We start from the raw sequence: 19,178 nt of genomic DNA, 5'->3' as shown, positions 1-19,178 counted from the left end.
GACACCCTCTCCCCGGGAGACTGCCAGCCATCAGGAAAAAGAACAAGTCTGTTTCCTATTACTCCACAGTGGGTGGGTTTATTTTTCTCTCGGGTGACATGATTATTGTGATATTTCATTCTTGCACTCCATTTCTTTCCCAGGGAAGAGCAGGGGCAGAGTCTTAAGAGGTGACTCATTGTCAGCCATGGTTAGTAAGTGTTGCTTCCGTGTCACCAAAGGCCATCAGTTTTCTTTATCAAATAAGGTTGATTTTAGTTAAATTTGAGCATAATTTTGAGAAGAGTTGTTATCAAGTGTACAATTTATGGAGTGCATTAGAAGTACAGTGATTTTCACATCTTTTGTGAGAAAGTTTCAGTGGGACACTAGCAACATTGTGTTGTATTTTAGCCACAGAAAACATTTTTTAACATTGACTTTGGCTTTGTGAAATAAAAAACCAGAAATGTACACCATCCTCTTATTTCTTTCTCGAGGACTATAGGATTGAAATACAAGAATTCAGCCAGTACGCGTGAGGCGATATACAGAGAATATTACATTATAGCTCATAAAATAGAATCAGACTGTGTAACACTAAATGAGACCTTAACAGACCTCATCTAACCTCACCTTGTAGTTGAAAAAACGGAGGCTCAGTCTGGCTTAATGAAGTCACAAGGTTTAATTCCTCCATGTGGCTGGTCCTGAGGTTTTTCCTAACTGGACCAGCATCAGCCTGTCTGTTGTCTCTCATCCCCAGGAGACACTGTCTTGATGGGTACATTCCTAGCAGGAGGGCCTCTCCTGCCACTGACTATGTGGCTGTCATTGTCCCTGATGGGCGGCTGTGTGGCTTCTCAACTGTAAGCACAACTTTTCTACTTGTACTTAAAATTGTTTGAGATGAATAAGAGGAAAAGCAGCACTGTCTTTGGGAAGTCTTTGACCCCTTGTTTTCTCATACTCAGAGTGCTTTTCAGAGCTCAAGGGTTAGCAATTGCTTTTTACTTAAAAACTCAGCTGGTTTGGCTTCCTGGCCTTTTGTTGTTAAAATCGTGTAACTCCTAATGGATTTTGATGGTGCTGTATATTCAAATGGTTGGTTGGCCATTTAACTCTTAGGCTAGTTTTTAATGAAGTCTTTTACAGGGCTTTCCAGCCTGTGACTTGAATTTTTACCTTATGAGTTAGGGACAGTTATATGTGCTGCTCTATTCCAAATTAAAATCTGTGGTTCACATGTTTTCACCTCCACCACCCAGGGATATTTGCTAGAGATTGAATGGGTCAAGTGGGTTAAGACACCCCCTTAACCAGTGGGTTAAGACACCCCCTCCTGGTTACACTGGGTGCTTAGTTTTCTAAGTGAAATAATATACTTAAATGTGCTTTTACATCAAATTAGAATAATTTTCATGCCTTACAGTTTTCCTTTTTTTAGTTAAAGTTATTTTAAAATTCTCTTGAATTCTTCACTTGATGCATACCTTTCAAACATAAAGTAAAATATTAGCTGTGAGGGGGAAAGAAATCCAGAATAAAATAATAATTTTTAAAATGTGGGCATTTATTTTGGTTCATTTTTTTAATATTGTGATTATGTTCATACTAGATTTTATTATAAAGGTCTGCCTTGAATTGTGTGAGTTGGATGTTAATTATAATGCATTTTGCATTTTCCACTTTTATTCTGGTAGTAAAACATTTTTTTTTCCTTCATGGAGAACTAGAAATGTTTTCAGTCATTTGATTCAGAAGCTTATTCTTTAACTGAATTCTGTATGGTGATTTGTTTTTATATTTTCTTGAGAATATATGCATTTCTTGGTTTTACACTTTGATGAGGAAGGATTTTGTCTTGTATCTTAGAGCAACTTATCACTTACCTTGAACCCTTGAACTCAGCTTCCCAGTAATTTCAATTGTCTTATATATAGACAAGAACTGGATATTTAAAATTTAAGAAATGGGGTGAGATGGGGATGAATTCTGATTATCAAAACAGATGTGACAGAATCTCCAGGTTTGCTCATGAGAAGATTCCTCAGCATCTCATGCAGAGCCTAGTTTCTGATCTTAAGGCAGAACTCCAACCAGCCAGACTGTGTGGGTCTCAGGCCCACCACCGTTAGAAGCAGCAGAGTAAACCGGGCTGTTAGAACAGGTCAGCTCAGGACACCAATGCAAACAACAGTGTCTTCTTATATAAATGTCACACTAGACTTATTTTCTGCCACTTTAATTTTTTACTGTTTTGAGATTTAACCTACATTGATGACCCCTCGTTCATTTTAATTATTATTTCTTATTTCATTCACAAAAGTGCTACAATTTATTCATTCACCTCTTGATGGACTTATATGTTTTTCTGCTTTTTTTAAATAATGCAGTAATACTACAATTAACATTCATATACACATCTTGTGCAAGCACATAAACCATTCTAAGGTGTATTTCCAGAGACACAACTAAAGGGTCATGAGGGTTTGTTTAACTTCCACTTTACTACACGTTGCCAGATTGTGCTCCGGAGTGCTGTGCTGATTCCCGTTCCCGTGCTAGCATGCTCGAGCGTTCCTGTAGTTCCATGTACTTGCCAATGCTAGGTTCTGGCAGGCTCTTTTAAAAATGTTTTGTTCGTTTCGTGAATATGAAACAACATCTCATTGTGGTTTTGATCTGTAAAGTGGCTGAGCACAGTTCATGGTTCAGCCCCTGAGGGTTGCTCGCCTGTGATCTGTCTTACCATATTTTCTGTTGTTTATCTTAGGATTATTAATGCTTGTCATGCAGGCATTCCTTCTGCATTCCAAACACAGATCCTTTAGTCCTGCAAATACCTTCTCTCAGTCTGAAATTTGTCTTCATAGTGTTTTTGTCTACAGACATTTATTTTAATGAGCTTCTGCTTTTGCATATTTAAGATATTTTCCCTACTATGGAGGGGTCATACCTTTTCCTCCTGTAGATACCTAGTTATACCCATATCTCCGTTGAAAGGTCCATCCCTTTTCCCATTAGCAGTTCTGTATCACATCTGTCACTTATCAGCTCTCCAAATCTTGGGTTTGTGCCTACGGCACACTACTATAATTTTCACACTTGGTAGAGTGAGTCCCCCTATCAACATTGCTGGTACTCTTCAGAAGTGTCTTGGTCATTCTTGGCCTTATGGAATTTAACTTTTAAAAATGTATGCAAATTTTTTTGTACATGGAAATCAAAGTTCTTTTTTTAATCCTGCAATTTTAACTAAAATTTTATTGCACTTATTAATTAATTTGATTATAACTAATACATTTCAAAATAAAAATAGGTGCTTAAAAGAATACATTATTAGTTATTTGCAGACACTATTTGTCAAGAATAGTCAGTTCTCTAACAAGAAAAGCACACTGTTAAAATGTTCATTTTTGTATTGGGGTATTTCAAAATGTTCATTCATATATTGGGATAATTCAGGAAATTTAGTATTTGAGCATCTTTTTTTTTTTTTTATTATGCTTGCTAACTTCATCATCAATTATTAGTTCTATAAAGCTGGACCACCTTCTATAGAATGTGACAGTGGCTTGAAAATCCCCAGCAGTCAGTGGTAGGGAAGATTTATTCCCTGATTTTTTAGTGCATTACGCATGACACAGACCGTATAAGGTATAATCACATGAATGAGGTGTGCATCTGTTGATGGTGATGTTGGAAGAAACTCTTCCTCCTATTGGCTACGTGCCGTGCTTTTATAATTTACTTCCAGAAGTCCAACATCAGATACGATGGGATGTTAGCTCTGGTTTTTGGTTTTTTTTTTGGTCAGACTGGATTTATTATTCACTAAAATCATTTTTTGTTCTTCTGTAGAGACTCACGGCCACTAAAGGAAGCAAACAGCGCAGCCGCCTTTCCATCATGGCCCAGTACCTCTGCAGCGTGGAGCACATCTTTACGATTCCAGGTCAGGCTTTTGTCCCCAAGCCAGAGGTGAGTTTCTGCTTATGATCATAATTTAGTATATCATAATTTGATCTTCATTATAATTTTTATTTCCCTGTAGTATGTCATAGGAAATAGTCTCTAGGATCTAATATTTATTTATAGCAAACTATGGCATAGTTTATTTCTCTTGAATAAAAACCACAAAAAATATACAAATAGTTAGTTCTTACACTAATCTTTTTCTCCCTTAGACAGGGTGACTGATTATTAGTATTCATCATCTCATCACCCCTCCTACTCCCAGAGGCATCCCAGTCCTTGGGAAAAGGAATCAAGTGTTGTTTGTGGTTTCTGAGAAGAGATTTTAACTAATGCTACATCAGACATTATTTATTCATCATGATTTTTTTTTACACGTTTTTGGCAGTGTTATTTGCAATAAATCATCCATGGAAAATCATTTGAATGTTAATTTAGGCTTTGACTATTCCATGCTAGTTATATGAGTAAGTTTTAATTACAGAAACAAAGTTTCTTTGCCAGTAATTAAAAAGCTAGTGTCTGTTTTGGCAAAACCACTGTTCAATGAATTACTGTAGGACATGTAGTATAAAATGTATTTATTTCTTCACTGTATGTATATTGGGTGCCTACTGCTTGAAAGAAGCTGGGCTGGGGATGCAACATCAGTACGTCAGTAAGGAGACGAGAGACAAATCAGATACGGAGCTTCTTTCGGAAAGTTCACAGTCTGATAAAGGGTAGAAATATCTTGGTGGTAACTAAAATTCTTAAATATAAATTTTTTGTAGAGTGGTCTTTACATAGTTTGAGCTCCATAAATAAAAGTAGATAGCATAACAAGTGTATGGGGCCTGGGGTAGGGCTCAGTGGCAGAGCACTTGCCTGGTGCAGTATGTGTTTTATAGATTTAGGTGCAGGTTCAGGTTATTGATTTGGAACAAGGGCTCCAGCCATTAGTGTTAAAACGATTTGTGGATCTTGGAGTGTGGTCTCAGATGTGTCCATGTGCTCTTCTGCCACCTTTGCATTTCCTCTTGGCGTCACCACAGTTAGCTGAGCTTTCAGGTGCCTAAGAATTTAGTCCATCTTCCACTTCTGAAGCAGACGCATCAGCTTTCCCTGAATCAAACTCAGGAGACTCACTAGCCATCCCACCTCCACCTCTGCCCTCAGGATTGCAAAGACACTGTAGAGGACTTATTCTAGAATAAGACGAGAGGGGGAAGAGTATCATCAGATCACCACCCTTGTGCTCTCAGGGGCTTTCTCTCCTGCGGCAGGTGGCCATTATGATGAAAGGGTCCAGTAACCAAATACTTGGCCGTCTTCTTGTCATGTGTGTGCTCGAGCATTCTGAGTGGCCTAAAACCCATTCTTTGATGAAACCAAAATCTTGGCTTAAAGGCTTTTGTAGTTATGGTTATTATCATAAACCAGAATCCTAGACAGACTAAATTTTACCAAGGATTTTTCAGGATGGATGTAGAACATTTTGTTGGAAAGTTTCTCTTAGTTACCTAAATGTTTTATGGTGTTTAGAAATTATTAGTAAGGTATATAGTTTGTTTTTAAAATTTCTTTCCTTTGTGATTAAGCCCTCAAGAAAATATTTATATTTTGGGGGAAAAACTAGCTATGTCTTTGATTCTCTTTTTACTGAATTCTTGTTTGTTTTTTTGTTTGTTTCAAATTAAACATACGGCAACTTCTCTCACATGTTTTTCATTATGTTGTAAATATTACATGCAGGGGATTCATTTGTGATCTAGGAAAGCACTTATCTAGGAGGACATAAGATATATTATGATAAATGGTCGGAATTCAGATTTTGAAATGATTCTTCACTGCTCCCATGGGGGAGAGGAGCCCTCTTGAGCACAGATTGCCCCCCAGAGTTGTCTCCTGTGCAGTTAGGCCTGGGCTGGGGGCCACATGCTGCAAGTGGGGGTGCAGTGCCCTCTGAGCAGAGGTGGCTCCAGATCTGTGAGCACTGGGGGCAGCTGGGGATGGTACTCCAGCCAGTGAACAGAACTTGGGCAGGCTCTGGCAGTATCCTGTGGAGGTTCCTACCAGCAGACAGTGCCCTAAGAAACTTTCATGGCCTTGTTTGCATAGGTTATATAGAAATTTTAAACTAAGTTTTATATTTAAGTACTTTAGCATGCTTCAACCAGGATTATTTCAGATCATTTTTTCTCTTTCTTTGTAACTTGAGTCTTTTCTCAGTGTTTTATATTTATCATGCTGCAGTTTTATTAAGTTGCCTCAAATTCTTTTTGAAAGCAGGTGGCTCTATATGTATAAAATGAAATGAGATGAAAGCAAAATTTCTTAAGAGATAATCACAATGTACGCAACAGTGTTTTGGAGACTTATGGGCTATGATTTAAATCCTTAAAAATAAATCCTTAAGAGTAGATACTGAATTGTACCAAGTGCTCTGCCTGTATCTGTTGAGATAACCTTATAATTTATCTTTTTCATATAATATTTCTCTATATATAAATGAGATGATTGGGGAAAGGGGAAAAAAAGAAAATGAAGTTAGTGTCTGCTGAGTATACAGTATATACTGCGTAGAGCTACCGACACAGTGATGAAGGAGACATCATGAGGAAGCACTGTCATGTCAGACACTGAAATCACCTCTGTTTGTCCCGGCCTCCTCCTCCTCCTCCTCATAGTCAGTATGCTGACTATATTAATCCATCTTCCATCACTGCATGAAATTCATGAAATATTTGAAATAATCAACTTTTTGAAGAGCAAAGGTTTGTTTCGGCTCACAGTTTTCCAGTTGAAGACCAAGGATGGCGTTACTTTGAGACTCTGAGGAGGCAACACATCATAGCAGGTGCACATGGCAGACCAAACCAGTGTCCTAAGCTGCACCTCCCATGTCCCCCCTCCTGAAGTTCCACCGCCTCCTGATAGCAGCCCCCAGGGACCAAACCCTCACACCTGGACCTTAGAGGAGTATCCAGGAGCCAAACCATAGCACTGACTCATGACCTCTTCATGTGCCCAGGTCACGCAAGCCTAGATTAGAGGTCATTTTAAGTGCCACTCCACCGCCAGTTACTTTACTCTCATGGTTGATCGGTTGTCACCAACTCTGACATCACCTACGTTTCTCTCACACCATCCTAATGGTCTTCCCAGTTCTCCTGGCATAATTTCAGTGTTTATCATTTAACTTTGTGTAGAGGAGGCGAGCGTGTAGGGTGGTCTCACTCTCTACTACGTCACTCTCGTGAGAACTAACCCACTCTGTGAGACCAGCGTTAATTTATTCGTAAGGGAGGAACCCCCAAGACTTAATTACTTTCCACTAGGCTCCACCTTTAAAGGTGCACCACCTCCCTGGAGACCAAGCTTCAGCATAAGAACCCTTCAGGACAAACTGCATACATACATACATATATACATGCATACGCGTTCCACAGGTAAAACCTAGCGTGGTATTCGGGGGGGGGGGTATTTTCACCATTTTACCTTTTATTTTGGTAACTTTTTAGTCAAAGAAAAAATACATATTTAAATATCTTCAATATATTAGACCAAAGTTTTTCAACCTCAGAACTGCCTGCATTTGGAGCTAGATAATTCTGTGTCACAGGGTTTGTCCTCTGCACTGTAGGCTATTTGGTAGCCTCCCTGGTCTCTTCCCACTGGAGTCCAGTAGCAGCACCTCAGTTGTGAGAGCCCAGAATGTTTCCAGGCACTGTCTAATTTGTCCCACTGAAATCCGCTGTCAGGCGGCGTTCGCTGTACTGCATCTGTGCTCAGCCAGCTCTGTGTGCAGGGGCTGTCTCCATCCCCATTTTCACAGGAGACTGAGACTCGGGTGTGGGCACTGTGTAGCTTTTAGGGTTCACACCCAGGCATTTAACTCTGGAGTCTGGTCCCTTGGGCTGAGTCCATGTCCCTTTTTATCAGCTGGTGGCCTTGGGCAGGTCAGGTAACTGACCTAAGCTCTTCCAGCCTCAGTTCCTGTAAGCTGGTAGTGTTAGGAGGCAAACCAGCCAGTGTATGCAGAGATGTAGGACAGGACTGGCATGTGGCACTGGGAGTGGCACCTCACTGAGAACACAGACGTGGAAACAGTACCTCGACTCCCATTCTGGTTGGAGACGCTGTTGTGTAAACTCATAACTCGTTTAAACGACAATTTCTGAGGCAGAGATGGAGGCAGGGTGAAGATCGCTGTGAGCCAGTGGGTCCTGGAGAGAGGGAAGAACGCAGCACAGGGACGCACCCAGCTGGGGATGGCCGTGGCGTCATCCTTCCTCATGGCCACTTGCAGTGCACAGGAATCTGGCCTTCACCTTGTCTGAAGTGCCATCTCTCCGAGAGTCTGAATCATGCCAAGGCACAGGTGGGGAGAAGCATTCCTGATGGGAATACAGGTGACCTTTGAAGCAGGTACAGAATTACCTCAGTATACATGAAGTGGACTCTAATAGGCTGTGTAGACCGTATCAACACAGACACATTAAGCAAGGTGAGACAATCACATAGGTGGCAGTGCAGTCTTAGAACGTTTTTTTGGTCAGTTCTTTTTAATATGACATTTTGTTTTGTTTAGGAAATAACATATTGACCACTCGAATATAGACCTTGTTAGCACCACATGCCAACTGATTATGTCAGGGAGGGTTCCAAAAAAGAAGTATTTTAAACAATTATTTGAACTTCTGCTGAAATGATTCCCTTCTTAGTTCTTATATGAATAGTACCTTTTCATTTTTGCTGTTCCATTAATAGCTAATGGAATCTCCTTTGCAGAGGAAAATGATGATGTTCCAAGTAGAACAAGTATAGTCTTTTAGTCTCTATTTCTGTATGCACACATGAAAATTATTTATTGACATAAAACATCTTCCCACTTCCTGAGTTATCAGTATACAAAGAAAGTCATTTTTTAATTTTTCCCATTGTATTATGAACAATTAGTGGCATAGATTAACAACTGAATTGTTAGAAATGACAGCATGCAGTGCTGTCCTTGCAACTATGAAAAATCCAGTTGATATTTTCTTATTAAAAGTTTTAAATTACATATCATAAACTAATTTAACCCGTATTTTAAAAGCAGTCGTTATGTTTCAACTTTTTTCACATCCATTAACTAATTGAAACTGCACATTTATAAGATAACTTTTGTTAACCTGAATCAAATTTGAAGGAAAAATGACAACCTGGAATAACTTACCGTTCAAATGGTAGTAGATTAAATGGGGCGGGGCGAGTCTCAGTTGTTGTAGGAAAAATGAAGTTAATCTGAGGATCCTTTTGCTAGAAGCAGAAGAGAGTTCCTCAGCATTTTAAGACAGACTGTCACTTGACTTGGACTTCATGCTCTGCAAGCCCAGGGCCCGTGCGTCTTCGCTGTGGCAGTGCTTGCCAGCTCCCTTCATCCTGCTCACCTGCTGTGTGCTGTGCTGTGCTGTGGTCAGACCGGGTGCCAGGGTGGAGGGCAGGCTGGCCCTGGGCAGTTTGGGCAGCTCTTCTTCCCAGAGGCCCCTTCACCCCTGGGGCTTTAAAACAAGCAGGTTCCTCAAGCATTGCCTAAGGAGATAGTCTTAACACCATGGAAGGTGCTTTTTAGACCTGGCAGTTAAGTTCTTTTGTAGAATCCAGTTTAGAAGAGGTGTCAGTAAGTCATCTTTAAAAAAAACCACACTGTCGGTTAATTGCCTTACTTAATGCAGTCAGAATCGATTCTAATTATAAACCCTTAAATAAAACATGAAAACAATGATCAAAAAAAAATAAAGAAATCTGGAGACAGATATAATTGTGTGTGCTAGTTAGTTGGCACTTTAAACTACTTGTAGTTTTTAGGCATCTCTCACTTTTTGTAGAGAAGGGTAAGCACGTGTCTGATGTGTTTGTGTCTACAGTGCAGCCCTAGCAGGCGCCAGAAGCCTTGCTGCGAGTGTGCGGCACAGCTCTCTACACATAGTCCTTCAGGCTGTAGGCTGGATTGTTCTCCGGCTGTGTGGGAGAGGAGGGCTCCTGCCTGGGCCGGGAGGGCCACGCCTCAGGGTTCTTTCTTATATAAGAACTGCAGAAAATAATGCCAGAAATAAAGAGCAGCATCGCTGAAATGAATGCAATGTAGAGAGCCCCTCCAGGTTCGTGTTTGTTGCCCTCGGGAACCGCCAGATCCCGGAAGTTGGCTATGATGTTCTTCGTGTACCACACCGTTGGTATCAAACCAGAGACCCCCGCAGACACAAGGCAGACCCCTCCGGCAAAGGCCGCGTGGCTCTTGGTCTCTCTGTCCCTTCCTAAGTGCGTGCATTTCATTCCTACAGTGGAAGTACAGATCCCGAAGGCAGACAGAACACAGGCCACGACCATGGTGGCCCTGGCGGCCTGCACGTGGGTGGGGAGGGACAGGAGGGAGTGCTTCAGGGTGCAGCTGAACATCCCCGTGCTGTACCACGTGCAGTCCATCCACAGCCCCTGCAGCTGCAGGATGGCCGTCACGATGGTGGTGCCCGCGTCCACCTTCACCTTCCAGTTGGGCAGCAGAGTGGCCGTGAGCACTCCAGAGACCCCAGATAGGGCCAGGATGAAAGCTAGGAGCTGGAGGCCCGCCGAGGCCATGATGTCGCTCCTGTGTCTGTCCCCCTGGAGAGCTGATGCTTAGTTCTGATGGTGCTGTGTCAGAATTGGGCAGTGGAGAACCAGAGAACCAGAGCTGGGAAAGAAGACAGGCAGGGTGAGGGGAAGAAAGAGTCAGTGAACAAGAAGCTTCCCTTTGGAGCAGGAGCCAGAGGTGTCCGAGTGGCACAGCACCGCATGCCCCGCGCGAGCGCCCACCCCGGTGGACCAGGGGCTGCAGCCAGGAGGGATGCTTGCCGCAGGCCAGCAAGGCTGAGGTGCTGCTGAGTGCTGTCTGCTCCTGGGAACCCAGAGTGTGCTGAAGATGCCTGTGTGAGGAAGCTCAGGCACTTCAGATTCCTGCTCTCTGCAGTCGCCAGGTCTTGGACGTTGGCTATGATGGACTTTTTAAAAGAATGATATAGATAATAAGGAAATAAACTTCTTTAACATGACTTATGAATATATACTAGAGAAGTTTTCAGAATTTAAGGTGGAAAGGAAAGCAGTGGGGGGTCAGGGTCCCGGCCCAGTGCTCCCTTATTCTGGCTCCTGTCCATTGCACAGTCCTTACTGGACTGGTGCTTGCTCTCCTCAGGTCCCTGGAACCAGAAACCGGATCAGGCAAGCCAGAGTTTTGCTTATGAGAACGTGAGAGCCTTCTAGTTGGGACTATCCATCTGGCTGTACTTACTGTCTTTGAGAGAAATGTAAGGTTCCTGAAATAGTGCAGTACTAGCTTTTTATTTATTATTATTTATAAATGTCTTTAAGAATTAATTTTGAATAATATGCTACAGGGGCTCTGTTGTGATTCATAGATACTTCACCAAAGGCAGTCTGGGTTTTTGAATCCAAACAGCCCAGATCACTTCTCTGAACCTCAGTATCCTCTTCTAGAAAATGGGGAGAATCATAGTACCTATGTCAAAGGATTAAATACATTGATAGATTTTAAGGGCTTAGAATAGTAGAATCACAGAAAGTACTCAGCTGTAATCTTGAGCATCATTATTTGATGCCACTGGGGTGTTCAGCCAGAAAACCCCCCAGGCCATGCGGTCTTCCCACCTGGCGCTTCCCCTGCCGCTCATCCCGCACCTCTCCTCCCCTTTACCACAGGACGTTCTTCTGTGAAACTCCTTTTGTGGGGTTCCCCACGGAAAGTGGGAAAATGCCATATCTGGGGACAAAAACCACCATTAACTGTCTCGCCCATTCCCTTTCCCACTAGGACAGAAACAGAAGGACCCCATAGGGTCCTAAAGGGACAAGTGGCCCCGCCTCACGTGACTCACCAGGAAGCCTGGGTCTGGCTGTGAGGTGTCTGAAGTCAGTGCTAGGCCCCACCCACGTGAGAGCCCCGACTTTCTGTGATTATAAACATCAGTTCTCCAAGATGTTAAGTCGGCCTGGATTGAGTCGTTCTATTTTTGTACATAATCTTGAAATACAAATCCTGTAATTTTAGAAGAGGATTTCGGTTGGATTGTAAATCCTGAAGTCAGACTTATCTCTAAACATGTGTTTAGGATTTGCCTGCTATTAGTCATTTCATTTTTTTTTTTTCTGTTTTCCAAATTTCTTTCCTTAACTAAGACCAAAATAGAAGAAAAGTTAACATTCTAGAGAAAAACTAAGCACATATTTGCAGTTTTATAATAACTGTTTTCAAGTTTGGATTTTAGCATTTCAGAGCCTGGCTAACTTGCTAAATTATTGCTTTCCCAGACCATGTTCAGCCTGGGGATTCTCCAGTGGTGAAATGGCCGAGGAGGGTCCCTGAGATCTGCTTGCTTGCTTCTTCCATTCTTGGGTCAGATAACCTTTACACATTGATCAATCTGTGTTGAGCTAACCAGCTAGAACCAAACCCTGACCAAAATGAAGGTCACTGTTCTGTTCCTTGTATGCCCAATTACTGGCATTTAGACTGTATTGCTGAGATTTTTTTCCCCCTCTCTTTGGCTTTAAGCATAAAAAGGTTCGTGGCCTATGCTCCCAAATCTGTCCTGTAGAGAATAAAGACATACTTTGTTGCAGTGGCTGTGGTAGCAAAATACTGTGACTATAATCACAAGCAAAAGGGCGGCATGTACAAACAGTCTATAGAGAACACTGATCACACACAGACACAGCCTACGTATATTCGGTTCGTGACCTGTTCATTACAAGAAAGTTTCTAGTAGGTTTCATAAAAATGGAAAGTCAGTTTTCCAGCAACATTTATTCATATTAAAAATGATACTTAAAAACAGATTTATAGCTTGTAATTCAAATTAAATACCTGACAGTCTCTGAACATTCTAGAAACTTCTCATTTTCCATACCTTTTGTTGGTAGCCTTCAGGGGTTTAATTCCCCTCTGCCAGTTGCCTTCAAATTAGCTCTAGGCAGGTCTGATGAAGAGAAACCACATATGTGAGACTTGTTTCTGCGAGTGAGTATTTTTCGTAAAGCTCCAAGTTAACTTGAAAATAGCAAATAAAGAACCACATGGAAATCAGAGTTCGTGTGAAATGTGCTGATGTTGCTGGAAGATAAATACCAGGTTCTCCATCTCATTTTTTGGACTGTGGGAGAATTAAGAAAGGAGAGGCGGGGAAGGGAGGGAGTTATTTCAACACTATTTGTCAGAACCTGAAAGCTAAAATGCTTTTGTGTTGCTGCATACAGAAGAGGAATTATTTGGGTACCCACCAAAAAAAGGGCCTTTTTCTTTTAATATTATGTGGTAGTCACATAGTTATAATTTATTTTGGAATTTTTGTCTGTGTTGGAAAAACAGTTTATTATTTTATGTCCTCAGAAATTAAAGTATTTAATGGAGTATTTTTAGCTGGATTGTGCTTTGCAGATGGTAGTTGAGATTGCTGTATTATCTGCTGCTTATTGTCAGAAACAAAGATTCACAAAACTGCTAATTTTCAGAATGACCACTCAGAAGAAAGTTTAAAAAAAAATTAATAAAAGAAAAAACCAGCAACAGCTGTTGGCTGCAGTCTGATCAGGTGTGTTTGTTTTCTGCAGTGCCCCATTTTCTTTAATTCCCTCCCCTAAGAAAGACTACAGGAGTGTCTGTAAGTTAGAGACTTGGGAAAGTTTTGTGATGAAACATATCAAGTAAAACCATGGAAGAGTTGAGGCTCTGAACTGTGAATGTCTAAACCAACATATTTTGCTGCTATCCTTTTGCATTCTTAGTAATTTCAATTCTACAAGGTAGAAATTTATAGCCATTATAAGAAAGAAGATAATTTTTAACTTAGACATAAAAATAACAAACAACAGGCCCGGTTGTAGCTCAATGGTAGAACCCTGGCCTCGAGTGCATGAGGCACTGAGTTCGATCCCTGGCAACAAATAAAAATAAGCAAATAAAATAAAGGTATTGTTCCATCAACAACTAAAAAAAATATTTTAAAAAATAAGTAAAATAACAAGACACATTTTCAGTATCTAGATTTTTCCAGATTTTTTGTTTGTTTTTGTTTTAATCTTTTCTCAGATGGGCATTTGGCAAGACACTCTTTTCCTTTCAGAAATCTAGTGACCGTGGGTTTGGCTTCTAGCCACAGTGTTGTTTTAGTATGTAGACTTTCTTATTTTGTTTCCTGGAAAGGTGTGAACAGTTCTGAGTGTGAGCACCGGGTGAAGGGGGGCTGATTGCCAGCACTAACAGTCACGGCGCTACTGTTCCTGCCGTGGCAGGAGAGCCCCCACCAGGTCCCCCGGAGCCCTGGGCTGACTGTAACTGGTGACAAGCCCAGGGCTGGCCTCCCAGCCTGAGCCAGAGGAGGACGCTCCGGTGTGGAGGCGTGTGTGGAAACGTGAGGCAGCGGTACTGGGGTCTGCTGCTGACGTGGACACGAAGTGGAATTAGGTCTTCTAAGTCCAGAGGCTTCTCTAGGTAAATCTTTGGGTCTCTGGCCTGACCCTCTCCCTTGATTCCCAAGTCGCGCTTCCATCTGCCGATCCACTTCACTGATAGACACTGCAGACCTCTTGTGGCACAAAACTGAACTACCAGCCTCCAACCCTGCTCTGTCTGCATCTGTTAGTGCCAGGTCCTTCCTCCACTCGGCAGGCCCCACGTCTTGAAGTCATCCTTGATTCCATATGCAGCATCTACTCAGTAATCAGTCAACAAATTGTTTTGTTTCTAATTTAAAAATATTCAAGAGTCCTTCTGCCTCTGGTCCCCTCTAACACTCTACTGTGGCTTAGGACCCCTCTGCAAAAAGTTAGGTGTGATGGCACACGCCCGTCATCCCAGCAGCTCAGGAGACTGAGGCAGGAGGATCACAAATTGAGGCCAGCCTGGACAATTAGCAGGGCCCTGTCTCAAAACCAAAGGAGCTGGGGCTATAGCTCAGGAGTGGATCCCCTGGGTTCAGTCGCCAGTACCAGGGGCCGGGGAGCTCCACTCAGGACCCCTGCACTGCAAAGCTCCCAGGGCAAGGCCTCCTGTCTGTCCTGTCTATCGCCAGGTCCCCTGTGCCGGGAGCAGGGCCTAGAATCAGGGAGGGGTTTGAAAAAATTCAGGAGCTGCTTTGAATTATCAGTAATTAAACTGTGGGTTACTCTTGAATGATTTAAAATATAATTTTATCCTTTCTGAAGATTAGAATTTTAAGTAATTTTGCAAGTCTTTATTTTGCTTTGGCTGATAATAATACCTGTCTTTTATGAACTACTACCTAGATCCTGGGTGCTGTTTAAGACACTCTAGTATTTAGTTCTCAGACAAACCTCTGAGGTAAAAGGAATCTGTATTTTACAGATAAGAAAACCAGTATACAGAGAAGTAATTGACTGAGGCCCAAAATGATAAGTTGCAGGAATGAGATTGAGGCCCAATCTCAATAGTGTGAGCAGAGCACTGCCCTCCTCCTTTAAGGACAGCACATGTCCAGCTCTCATTTGCTGACCATTTCTTTCTAGGGTAGTCTTTACAGGTCATGGAGACACATTAACTCTGAAATCGCTTCACATAAAATGCTTGTTCTCACCTGTGAGTCAGGCAGTCCATCTGTTTGCTTCTTTACAATGTTTTCATTTCTGTTTCTATTTTAAAAAGTTGTATGCAATCCCCGTAATGTGTTGCCTAGTGATGCTAACCTGGGTCTTCAGACTGGCTTTTCTTTTTGAAAGCATCGGTCATTATCTGAGCACTTTATGAAAATAGTGCTGTGCCTCTGTGCAGAACCTAACAGTTTATTTTCATTTCCCTTTCACCATCTATCGCCTGATCCCAGGAGCAGCCTGTGAGAGGGTGACAAGGGTATTATCTCTCAGAAGAGAAGCCTAAGGGTCCCTGAGGAAAAGGGAAACACTTGGCTGGCATTTCTTCTAATGAGGACTTTGAATGCCACTAGAAACTGGAAGTGTTAGCTCTGGTGGGTCTGGTGGTTATGCAAGCACTTTGATGAGGTATGGAGAGTGTGTTTAAGAGGCCCAGGTTGGAGGCAAGGACTCTGGGAGGCTCTTGTATTGGAAGAAAGGACATGGAAGTCAGTGGTAGTAGGACTACTGAACAGGTTGTTCATAAGCTCAGGAAATACAGTTGAGTACGCCTGATACAGTCAAGGTCATCTTCGGCCTGTTGAAAAACATGTCGTCATCTTTGTTTCCAGTCTATATGATATTCTACATTTTTGAAACAAAATTATCGAAGGGCCATTCTCGGCTACGGAGGGGCTGGGGATGGGCTGGCAATAGGCTGGCTTTGGGGATGTCCCTGGGCTGCCAGAGCTTGGTGAATGGAATTGACAGAGACTCTTTCCCCAGAGGCAGTATTGGTCCACTAGGGGGCAGCTGAGGTGTCCTCGGTGGGCGGCCCTCTGTCCCACATGCTCATCTTCTAGGCCTGGGGTTCCCCTTGATCTGGGATGGCACCCCATTGTGTGTTTTTCCAGTTCTGCCCACTTAATTCTCAGGCAAAGTTGGGTTTTACATTTTTAAAAAATAGCATTTTTTCTTATTAGCTTTCTATGCAATGTTGAAAATAATTCAAAGATAAGCTACTTACCTATTCTAGTCTCACAAATTTAATGTAATTGATTTGATCTTAAAATGATGGTTTTCTTCTGACCAATCTTAGGAAATAAACAGCATTGGTTCTGAACACATCAGTCTGCCATTTTCTTCCATCTTTACGGCCATTTTAGTTTAAAAATAATGTTATAGACTGAGCTGAAAACTTCACTAACTTTTAAAATTGGTAGTTTGTGGCTTCACTGTCAGTAGTGAGGACTTTGCTGTAAATGAAGAGGAACGTTCTTTGGTGTGTTGATGTTGATTCCTTGACGTTGTCCTGCTGCTGTGGATTTTCCTAGCAGAGCAGGTGTGTGCTTCTGTCTACAGCTGCATTTTCGTTTGGTCTGTTATTTGTCATTTTTACATTTGTGACTCGTTTTTCTGTCTTCCTGAGGAAGAATCTTGAGAATTCATGTTCTGTGTCTTCATTAACTCATGTTAGAATATTGTCCATGCATTTTATAGTGAAGCTGCATGATAAGCTTGTTTTTTTCAGTCTCAAAATGGCGTGGATATGCATTTTTTGTGCTCTTCCCATAGCATATTTCCTTTGTACATTATTTGAAGAGCTGGTTGTTTCTAACCGTCCTCATTGGTGTATCTGAGACTGGGCTGAGGAGCCTGTCTATGCCAGTACTGCTGCTCCCTGGCCTCTTCCTCCCCCCACTTCCGACTGCCCCCCTAGGGCCTGCTCTCTTCTCCCCAGCATCTCAGCCCTGACCCCACTGCAAGGTCTTCAGGTGAGTTCATGTGGACTTTGGATTTTACCAGATTCGAGAATTAATTATTCTGAATCATTCCTCTTACTTTTTATAACTCTGGTGATACCAAAGGAGGCAGTGAGCTCCCTCCCACCAGACTTCGTGAGTTCAGCCAGTGAGATAAATATGTAAAGGATGGGATCCAGTTTACCTTAAAACACACAAAACAAAGCAAAAAGAAAAAGGAAAGAAAACCCAGAATGTTTTACATGTTAGGAAGAGCAGGGGACAGCATTAACCCATGTGAAAGTCTGGGGGTGTAGCTCAGTGGGGAGCACTTGCCTAGCATGTGTAAGGTATGGAGTTCAACCCAGCATTGCAAAAAAAAAAATATATATATATATATATATATGGAAAATGTAAAGATGAAAAGCTTCCACAAAAGAGGAGGTGGTCTGGCTGCCTGGAGCACACCCCCGAGAGAACTCAGTGCCCAGCCCTAGGGGCACACAGGGCCATTACAGCTGTCCACTCCAGTGCTCTTGCTCTGATTCCACCGCACTGTGTGACCTTAGTAACCCCAGAGCTTGCAGTTATGGGGAGTTTGACAGGAAGGATGTACTGGCTGGGCACCTCGAGGTGGTCTCTTATCGTTTTGGGCTCATTTTGAATTCATATATTGACATCCATATTATCAATACTAATGTTAATAGCAGCAGCATTTCTTAATCTTTTGTGAGTTTATTCACATTGAAACCATCTTCAAGGACTGATCAGTCCTGAGGTGCTGGAGTTTTTCTGGATCTGCAGAGCTGGGGTCCAGACCTGGGTGCTTGTCCACTGTGCCCTGCAGGGAGCCCCAAGGAGAGTCAAGCAGTTCCTGCCACACCTGCTGACCACAGTGGGAGCACATGCAGGACAGCTGACACAGGGCCTCCAGTGCCGTGGTCACCAAGGTCAGGTCTGTGAGAAAAGTCTTGGCTTTAGGAAGGTGTTTTCCACATGGTCATCCAGGAACTCCAGGTTAAATAGAACTGAAATTCTAAACTGTTAGTTTTTATTCTTCTCTGCATTCTTTAGGATGAAGTGTTCATCTCTATGAATCTTCACATCTCTTAGACAGAGGCGCTGATTTGTTACTAGGACTGCAGGGATAAGTCACATACATTTACATACAGAATCCACACTCTAGAAGTTTCCACTATCCTCCCCCCAGGCAATTCTTGATGTTGTCATTGTGGTCTAAGCCTACTGTCATCTCCAGGCCTGGTTCTTCCCAGCCTCTCATGCTCTGATAGGAAATACTATGTTACTGCTGAAATCTGTTCTTTTTAACAGTTGTAAAGATCTATAGGAGGAAAAAAAAAGTGTGGGATGGTCTACAGAAATTAATCTTGTTACAGTAACACAAATTATAAACCTTAAAGAAAGCTGTTCGTGTACTGACAGTCTATCTTTGTTGAATATGTTGGTTTGAAATACCTGGACTGCTGTTAAAGTTTTAAGGTTTTATAATTGAAATTCTGTCCTTAATTTGGGTTTGGGACAAGGACCATAGGGAGTGTTGAATGGAGGCCCTCTTTTCCAGACAGTGGACTGTGTGTGTTCATGTGGTGTAATTGAGCTCTTGGGCACGTCGTCATCAGGAGCCAGGATGCACATTATCCCTTATATAGCACTGATTAGGGATCTGAATTGTAATATCCAAGATTTGAGGTTTAACAGCTTCTTGACCCTTGTCCCTTTTGAATGCAAAGTAGCTGCTCTGAGCTGATAACCAATCATGCCTTAGATATGCTGGCCCAGAAGAGGCATGTGCTTCAGGCTGTTATGGTCATGGCTGCTGACATTGAGAAACTGCCTGGTACAGCGTTGGCATTG

The 19,178-nt window shown here is 42.2% G+C and overlaps 2 protein-coding genes across 3 annotated transcripts in view; one reads left to right on the top strand and one right to left on the bottom strand.

The window, feature by feature from the left end:
* The window catches only part of TFB1M (transcription factor B1, mitochondrial), a 46,222-nt gene that overhangs the window by 22,072 nt on the left and 4,972 nt on the right, over window positions 1–19,178 (top strand). For both annotated transcript variants that reach the window (XM_081294661.1, XM_081294662.1), the window contains exon 5: window positions 3,844–3,963. In XM_081294661.1, the coding sequence (XP_081150787.1) occupies window positions 3,844–3,963 (120 nt within the window). The remainder of the gene's footprint in view (window positions 1–3,843; window positions 3,964–19,178) is intronic.
* Window positions 6,538–13,076, bottom strand: CLDN20 (claudin 20). Its single transcript, XM_081296493.1, has 3 exons — window positions 11,856–13,076; window positions 9,158–10,654; window positions 6,538–8,336 (listed from the first exon to the last, which is right to left on the bottom strand). Exon 2 carries the CDS (start codon window positions 10,558–10,560, stop codon window positions 9,901–9,903), a length of 660 nt encoding a protein of 219 aa, XP_081152619.1. The 5' UTR covers window positions 10,561–10,654; window positions 11,856–13,076; the 3' UTR covers window positions 6,538–8,336; window positions 9,158–9,900.

This window comes from Spermophilus citellus (assembly GCF_964194105.1).
Source record: "Spermophilus citellus genome assembly, chromosome: 5".
NCBI lineage: Eukaryota > Metazoa > Chordata > Mammalia > Rodentia > Sciuridae > Spermophilus > Spermophilus citellus.
The sequence above is the reverse complement of the archived record's forward strand: the minus strand, read 5'-3'. Positions and strand labels throughout refer to the sequence as shown.

What these genes read in the sequence shown, in the direction of transcription:
- CLDN20 (XM_081296493.1), bottom strand. Translation starts at nt 10,560, where the DNA reads ATGGCCTCGGCGGGCCTCCAGCTCCTAGCTTTCATCCTGGCCCTATCT.